This window comes from Triticum aestivum, chromosome 4B (genome assembly GCF_018294505.1).
Source record: "Triticum aestivum cultivar Chinese Spring chromosome 4B, IWGSC CS RefSeq v2.1, whole genome shotgun sequence".
Taxonomy (NCBI): Eukaryota; Viridiplantae; Streptophyta; class Magnoliopsida; order Poales; family Poaceae; genus Triticum; species Triticum aestivum.
In genome coordinates, this window is record NC_057804.1 from 363,418,209 (window position 1) to 363,427,354 (window position 9,146).

Consider the following 9,146-nt stretch of genomic DNA (forward strand, 5'->3'; position numbering starts at 1 on the left):
GCGAACGCCATGGCTGGCTTCGAGCGCTCCTCTCCATGGTCGCCGCAGCCGAATGCGCTAGTCGCCATGGCTAGCTTTCGATTTCCTTTCGTGAGAGCTGCATCCCGGACGACGGTGGTGGTGGTGGAGCCGTTCAAGCGATGAGCTTCAACCGGCAAGGCCAGGACCTCACTGACCGGAAAGCTGCAACCGGCCACACAATATGCTGGAAGCGGTGTTCTCTGGAGCTGGAACCATCGTCCACTTTTGCTGCAATCAGCAACCGCCAGGGGGTGAAGAAGGCGAGGTACGGTGCTACTACCAAAGAGTTTTTTTGCTGGAACCAGATCCTGGAGATGCTGGAACCATCTTCTATTTTTGCTGCAACCACCAGCTGCCGGGGTGAAGACGTCGAGGTACGGTGCTACTACCATATAGTATTTTTGCTGGAAGCGAAGGAGAAAAGGTTGCAACCTCTATTGCTCGGTGATGCAACGGAACGGCGTCGAGATGTGTTTTGCTGGAACCAGCAAAAAAAATGCTGGAACCCATAAGAACTTTTGCTGGGAAGATACACGAGAATTTTTGCAAGTGGTCGACGCGATGGTGGTTCTTTTTTGCTGGATTCGATGATTTTTTTGCTGCAACCAGCATGTGATTTTGCTACTACTCGCAAACTAATGAAGTTTTGTGTTTTTGCCGAGGACAAGGTGCTTCGAACTGAACGACGGTGACGAGCGGAGGCGCCGGCGGTGCCTCAGGGATGTTGCAACCATGGCGACTAGAGCTGGAACCGACCGATGGGCGAGTTGCAGACGTCAATGTCATGTGGCGGCCGAGGGATGAGTGCAGGTGGCATGGGTGGCCGGCGAGCAAGAGACGAGTCCTTTTTGGTGCCGGGGCCGGCGGTGCAGCGACTAATCCGGTCGAGGGGGGAGCGGCGCTGCCTCCGGCGAGGAGCGGTGTCGCGGCGGGGGACCATCTGTAGATTTGGTCAACGAGCACGAGCAGGAGGAAGGGCAAGGGCACGGGGTAAGCTGGGCGTCGGGCGGAATCTAACGGCTCCGTAGCTCGCATCGTATGGCTGGGGTGCGACCGGCCCAAAGTTTGGGCCGGCGCACCGGCGCCTATCATCCCCTGCTGGCAAACGTGCCCTGGGCGAGACAAAGCTGATCTCATAACCAACTTCTCCACCAAGGCAAATCAGGCAATAACCCCGCACCACCAGAGATCAGCCCATCAAACCCCATTCCTTCTACTCCTCCCTCCCTTCCCAGGTTCCCCGTCCCGTTCACCAGCCGCCGCTTCCCTCCGCTAGGCTCTACGCGACGCAAAAACTTACGAGAGGGCCCGGAGATGGCGATGGTTCTGCGGCGCCTCGCCGGCGCATCAGGCTCGCCTTCGGCGGCTGCACTGCTGCTCCGGCCGGCGCTGACCCGCCCGATCTCCACCGGCTTCCGCGAGGAGCGCGACACGTTCGGTCCCATCCGCGTGCCCAACGACAAGTACGTGGTTGTCCTCTTGATTTTCTAGGAGCTCGTGTCATTGATCCGTGGGATTCGCAGCGCCTACAAGTTCCCGTGTTTTGGCTTTTGATCTGTTCGTGTTAAGGATGGCGTGGTTGATCTGGATGTGGCTGCTGTCGTGGTTTTTGGTAGGTTGTGGGGCGCGCAGACACAGAGATCGCTGCAAAATTTCGACATTGGCGGCGAGCGCGAGCGGATGCCTGTGCCTATCATCCGCGCCTTTGGCGTGCTAAAAAAGTGCGCCGCTAAGGTATATAATCGAGCCTTTTCTCTAATGCCTGCGTGTCTGTGGCTGGAGTGTTGGATGCATTTGGTTGCTTCCTTGTCCTCGAAGAGCATCGCTAGTTGTAGATCAATTTTTTCACTATGTCATGAATGAAAAGCTGCACACCTAATTTTGTTTTCTGTAAATAATTATGTAGCCGGCATTTTACAGTAGGAGACCGTTGTCTAAATCTTTCTGGCTGAAAATGAACTAGACTAGACTAGTTCCGTGACAACTTAATATGTTGTTTCACCGAGCAAATGACAAAGAATTATTGCCTTTTATTTGTTTTTATTACCGCCACTTTTCAGTTTACTTATAATTTTGTGCAACGGTTAATTGAACACCGTATAGGTAAATGTTTCGTATGTTACTAGAAATAAACATATTGCAATGTTGATAATTTTTTAGATACAGTATTTTGTTTAGTGTGCAGATAGAAGATTCTGAGTAACTCAATGTCTCGTCTAGGTAGTTTGTAGGATGTTTTAACTTAAGTATCACGTATGCCTGGAGGCCTTACTACTTTGTTATTTTACTTTTCAAGGTGAATATGGAGTATGGCCTTGATCCAACAATTGGGAAGGCAATAATGCAGGCGGCCGAGGAGGTTGCAGAGGGAAAGTTGGATGATCACTTTCCGCTTGTTATCTGGCAAACTGGCAGTGGCACACAAAGCAACATGAATGCCAATGAGGTTTATGTCCTACACATGCAGATTCGTTGATCTAATATCTTTTCGTTTAATATTTAATCATCTAATTACATATTGTATGGGTTTGCAATCTCTTCCGAGTGTGAATAGTCTAGTGTTCTGATCTGTACTCTATTTATATGAGAAAAAAAACTCATTAATGCATTGAGCTGATTCTCATGTGAAGATGATGTGGGCTCAGTTTGGTGTTAATATGGCCATTATCATTTATGATCTGTTTCTCCAGGTAATTGCAAATAGGGCTGCTGAGATACTTGGACATAAGCGTGGTGACAAGTTTGTACACCCTAATGACCATGTGAACAGGTCACAGTCCTCGAATGATACATTTCCCACTGTAAGTATTCACTACTTTCTTATCTTCATTTCGCCGTATTTCTCTGCAGAGATTTCTGAGTTGTGTTGATGATGTTTTCAGGTTATGCACATAGCAGCAGCTGTAGAGATCAATTCAAGGTTTATCCCAAGTCTGGAGCAGTTGCATAAGTCACTTCATTCGAAGGTAGAAATTCTTCCCTTTTGTTTTGCGAGAATATTAGCTATTTTGCTTGTCTTGTCCCTTTTATATTGTTATTATATCCTTTCACCGATGGACTTAGTTCTATATATATAAGGGTGTGCCCAATGCCAAAAGCTTTTTGGGGTCTGGGTAAAAGATTTTGTAGCAGCTATAAATGCATCAGTAATTTAGTACATCTAGGTTTCTATCAGCCGGCCCAACCTTGGATGCTTTTGTTACTTCTTTAGTAGATGTCGTGGCTGCATTATAGCCCAGCTTACTCCATACAAGCACAGAAGTGTTGTAGTGGCCTACTGTCCTATCTTTGTTCAAATTCTGAATAAGGCTCGAATGTGGTTTCGACAGTTATGCATCATTTGAGAGAAGGTACTATATGCTAATGGATATAGCTAATAGGCAGCTCTTCAAAAATTTCATGCTGCAATTTTGGGAATGTAAGACTTAACTTTTGCTTATTAGCTCGTTCCTTTGTAACTTGATGCCCCACCCTAATGTCCTTGGTTCTTTTATCAATTCCAGGCCTGGTATTATCCAACTCTAACCTATTCTTTGTATTAATCTGTGGGTTGACCTTTTCCTTTCTGTATATGACTGATATAACAATAATGTATGGTTGAAACGAATCTGTTAGCAATTTGTCACTCGAATACTCCCTCCGTCTCAAAATAAGTGTCTCAACTTTGCACTAGTACAAAGTTGTACTAACCTTGAGACACTTATTTTGGGACGGAGGGAGTATCTGTTAAAAATAATGTACGGTTGAAACGAATATCTGTTATCAATATGCTGTCCTGATAAATTTGCTAACTTGGTGCCACAGTCTGATGAGTTTAAAGACATCATTAAAATTGGCCGTACACATACCCAAGATGCCACCCCACTGACTCTTGGTCAAGAGTTCAGTGGTTATGCTACACAGGTTGGAATTCTCCCCACATATATTATTGCCTTATTGATCACTATGCATTTTACATTATTAGTTAGCCTTATCGATTGTATTGCACTCTCTTTGCAGGTGAAATATGGAATTGACCGAATTGCATGTACCTTACCAAGGATGTATCAGGTACTGTATTAATGTTCTTTCATTTGTCAAATCGCAGGCGGACATGAGTATCTACTGATCATTTTTCCTTGATATGCAGCTTGCTCAAGGTGGGACTGCAGTTGGTACTGGCTTGAACACGAAGAAAGGGTAAACAACAATTATATTGTTTTAGATAAATTGTTTCATCTTTCAAGGAAAAAAGCGCTAGGCATTAATTGTGCATTTTGCCACTGCCTAGCGCTTATCTTGCCCAAGTGTACGCCTAGGCACACCTAGCATGATTAAGCGCTAGGCATTCTGTTGTTGCCTAGCACCCGGGCACGCTTATGTGCATGCCTAGGTGCATATTTTTTCTTCACTGGTTACATTGATACAACAACAACAAGAACAGTAGCCTTTTGTCCCAACTCCCAAGCAAGCTGGGGTAGGTTAGATATGAAACCAAACCGAAACATATCTAAAGCAAAGAAGTAAACGATGCATAAAAGAGTAAACTAAGGTTTCACCACATGGATTGCTGATCTCCATGTAGTCCTATCAAGAGCCAAACCTTCATGCACATTCCAATCCTTCTAGTCCCTTTTTACTGCCTCCTCCCAAGTCAGCTTTGGCAGCTACCTGCCCCTCTTAGTATTTTCGCTACCCTTTAGGATTCCACTATTAACTGATGCTTCTGGAGGCCTATGTTGGATATGCCCAAACAACCTTAGTTGGCGTTGGACAAGCTTCCCAAACAACCTTAGTCGGTGTTGGACAACTTCTCTTCAATCGGTGCAACTCCTCGCTTTCACTTATTACCTCATTTATAATTCGGTCCTTTCTTGTATGGCCACACATCGGACGTAGCATGTGCATCTCTGTAACGCTCATTTGTTGGATGTGTTATCTTTTAGTGGGCCAACATTCTGCTCCATATATCATCACTGGTCTAATTGCTGCCCTATAGAACTTACCTTTTAGCTTTTGTGGGACGTTGTAACAAAGGATGCCAGATGCTTGGCGCCACTTCATCCACCCTGCTTTGATCCTGTGGCTAATATAATCGATACCGCCATTACTTTGCAGCACTGATCCCAAGTATCGGAACGTGTCTCTCTTGGGCACTATTTGTCCTTCTAGAATAACCTCTGCCTCCTCGTACTCAGCACCACTAATGTCACACCTCATATACTTGGTCTTAGTCTTGCCAGGTCTAAACCCCTTGGATTCCAAAGTCTGTCTCCATTACTGGTTACATTGATATTCCTTTTTCAAATCTTTTGTCTTCTCTGAATTATCTCCCTTTTCATGCGTCATGTGCGGAGAGAATCCATGTTACCCGCAATCCAGGGTGTTATGGCCATAATAATCCAGGTGAAGCAAACTTTAGTTTTGTAGTAGTTCAGGTTCAGCTGCTCTCAAATGCCCAGGCTAACCTCTGCTGTGAAACAATCTACGTGGTCTTTTGGTCTTAGCTGATGAGGTATGAGGATGTTCAAAATAAGTACTACCCTAGTTTGTAAAGATTAGTGATTATATATGGTTAACCATAAGTCCATCACTGTATTTGTTTATGTTGGATGTAATAACATCTTATATTATGGGACGGAGGGAGTACTTTATTAACATTGACTTGTGTACAGGCTATTCGATCCTTGCATTTTATAAGCTCTTTGCGCATCCTATTTCTTCTATTTGGTTAAAATTTCATCCCTTCTTGCAGATTTGATGGCAAAATTGCAGCTGCTGTGGCTGAGGAAACAGAACTACCTTTCGTGACAGCAGAGAACAAGTTTGAAGCTTTGGTTAGTGGTTATGTGCACACTTAACCTTAAATTGTCAATAGGGTTGGTTGGTTGAAGGTTCCATGCAAATTCACTTGAGATGACTTTTGCAATTAATTGTGGGTCGTATGTTCCCATGATATATTTGGGCAAAAGAACGTCATTTTAAGTAAAGCACAGAAGCATGGATTAGAGCATTTGTCAGCAAATGTTGATTTGTCGAAGATCCAGTAGTTTATTAACCCAAGGCAATTAAGAAACCATTTAGCCTAAGTTGCTAATTGTTTATCTTGCTCTCTGTAATAGCATATTCCTCCCTTTGCCTGCTTTGATTGTGCTTTTGAATTACAATTTTCTATGGCTTTGCTCCCGCCTCCTAACTCCTTTTCACTGTTGATCTTATTTCATACTTGTGCTAATCTTGCCATTTTTTTGCGCAATAGGCAGCACATGATGCTTTTGTTGAGAGCAGTGGTGCTGTGAACACAATTTCTGCATCTCTTATGAAGATAGCAAATGACATACGCTTGCTGGGAAGGTCACTACAGTTTTCTATTACCTTTTTTGGTAATCAATATTTTCGTAATATTTTGAGGAGCTGCACTTAACATTTCCAATATGATCACAGTGGCCCTCGTTGTGGACTTGGTGAACTTATCCTACCAGAAAATGAGCCTGGGAGCAGCATTATGCCTGTAAGCAGTATATCACTCTTTTAATTTGGTTGTTTCAGCATGTTAGTCGATTACTGCTTTGTTGTCTCCTCTGGTATGTAACTGCTTCTTTCTTTCAGGGAAAGGTTAATCCTACCCAGTGTGAGGCTCTGACCATGGTTTGTGCTCAGGTATGCTACTTGTACCTTGTTTTCCCATTTTAATATATCCTTCTAGTCTAAATGATTTTCTGCAATTTGCTCTATGCTTTTGATGCACAAGTGCTGCTTATCTAAAATATCGTATATTTCCCAACAGTTGTTAAATATTTTCCATAGTGTATAACTATAATATTAAGTTTTGTCGATCTTTATCATAGGTCCATTTTCAGCTTATGTTTTACATAATTCCTTATTAGCTAGCTTTATTAGTTAGGTGTACAGCAAGACATTTTGAAACTCTTAGGTCTTTTTTACAACACATGGTTATTTGTAGAAGATAATGTTTAAGGGCTTTTCTTATACAGAACAGAAGGCTGATATAATGTGCTATAATGGTATCCTTCATTTGTAGTTTTGTCATGAGTCCCTATTTAGATGCTCAGGTTTATTGTCAAATGTTTAATTTTAAGCAGCGTAGAAGCTATTGTGCAAACTGTTGAAGTGTAAATGTGGATTGCCTAGCCCTTTCCATCAGTTCAGACTTTTGGTTGCGCTGGCTAGTGCATGAATCTTAACACAAACAAGATCTCTATGATTCCTGATTGGACCAGTGTCTAAACCACAATATGCACTATCACCCTTCCGTTTGCATCATCCTTGCTAAAAATATAGGGATATAGGCATATAGCACACATTTGGTGGTATATAAGGAATTCCCCTTGGTTCGCTGTTCGTGTGATTCTATATGGTAATCAACTCTTGTTTGGATTGTGATATTGCAGGTTATGGGCAATCATGTCGGTGTTACGATAGGTGGTTCAAATGGGCATTTTGAACTGAACGTTTATAAGCCAATGATTGCTGCTGGATTGCTTCGAGTATGATCTCTGTTCTCATGCATTACACACTATGCTTATTTAATGGATGGAGTGAACTGTCCTTTGAATAACCACACTAAACCCTCTTATCAATCTGCATACTTCTTGTTACTGTGACTTGCCAAATTTTAACCCCATTTATCTGTTATTGTTTGCATGCATGCTAATTTGGTTGACACACAATCCCTTTTTTCCAACAGTCATTGAGATTATTAGGGGATGCATCTGTATCCTTTGAGAAAAACTGTGTCAGGGGAATAGAAGCAAACCATAAGAGAATTTCACAATTGTTGCACGAGGTAACTATGTTGATTTGTTTTTAGTTTGATTGCTGCACTATCCTTTTTATCGAGTTCAGATCATTATATTAATTCATTAATTTCTCTGTTATTTTGTACAGTCTTTGATGTTGGTGACATCGCTGAACCCTGTAAGTAAAATGCATTATTTACATTTCTTAACTTAATGCTTGCTGTATAACCTGTGGGAATTCATGTTTAATTCTCCAATGAATACAGAAAATTGGCTATGACAATGCTGCAGCCGTTGCTAAGAAAGCTCACAAAGAAGGAACAACACTGAAGGTGATTATTGCATCCGTTTGATTTGCTTTGGTCTCTTGGTGCATGTACTTTGCATCTGTTTGATTTGCTTTGGTCTCTTATTGCATGTACTTTAGACTAGCTTCCAAGGTCATGTGCATAACTTACCTTTCATATCTCGGCTGGAATTTTAACAGCCGATTATAAGGCGTAAAATCTCATGATCGTGTTATTTGGATTAGAAGTCTAAATTTCATTACATTACCTACTGTTGGGCTCTTTGGTCTCCTGTTTTAATATGATTAGTTATTACAGTGTATCATAATGTAATTCTACTGCTTGCTGACTCTGTGCGCTTAAAATCATGGTACAACGTGTGGATTATATTTAGAATTTATTATTAATCCTGGGTTCCTTAACTTTTTTTTGTTCCAGGAAGCTGCTTTAAGCCTTGGAGTTTTGACGGAAAAGGAATTCCATGAACTCGTTGTTCCAGAGAAAATGATTGGCCCTTCTGATTAAAAGCATCCTGTTAGTTATACTTCTCATCGAAGCGTTGAGGTTACCACTTCGTGGTTCCTAAGCCCTTCCGTAAATAAGGCAAGCCAGATTTAACATCTTCATTTCCTTGCCCACTGGGAGAGTTAATTTTGCGCACCTAATGGTGCCAGAGAAAAACATTTTTTTCCTGTTAATCGTACAGGAAGTGTGTTTTGATTTATTGGAACCTCATTGGAAATAGTTTTTTTTCTCCTTGGGTATTATTATCAGCACGCCAACTTTTACCCAACGTGGCGAATGTTCATGTGGTGAGTGCTACGTATATTGTAATCATGTTCTTGAAAAATAATTAGCATTCATCTTGAGGACAAATGAAAGGAAAAAATGTAGAGTTTCGTTGTTGATAAGACGGTAAGGCGACTAAGGTGAGCACCAACCATTTGCTGCCTAAGCGAAGCCTAAAGTGCGTAGGCCCCGTTTGGATTAGCATTTTCTTTGTAATACACCTGTAAAAGAAATACAGGTCTCCACCGGTCGGTTTCATTTCCAGCTGGAAAACAGTCATGCCCAGTAAAATACACTTGTAAATCTTACA

The 9,146-nt window shown here is 42.3% G+C and overlaps 1 protein-coding gene across 1 annotated transcript; it reads left to right on the plus strand.

The window, feature by feature from the left end:
• The first annotated feature begins 1,173 nt into the window (after nt 1-1,173).
• Nucleotides 1,174-8,923, plus strand: LOC123092189 (fumarate hydratase 1, mitochondrial). The gene is made up of 17 exons (XM_044513890.1): nt 1,174-1,484; nt 1,638-1,755; nt 2,318-2,467; nt 2,712-2,822; nt 2,904-2,987; nt 3,826-3,924; nt 4,021-4,071; nt 4,151-4,200; nt 5,756-5,837; nt 6,260-6,354; nt 6,445-6,511; nt 6,610-6,660; nt 7,413-7,508; nt 7,709-7,807; nt 7,909-7,938; nt 8,027-8,092; nt 8,486-8,923. Exons 1-17 carry the CDS (start codon nt 1,336-1,338, stop codon nt 8,570-8,572), a joined length of 1,485 nt encoding a protein of 494 aa, XP_044369825.1. The 5' UTR covers nt 1,174-1,335; the 3' UTR covers nt 8,573-8,923.
• The last annotated feature ends 223 nt before the right edge of the window (nt 8,924-9,146 follow it).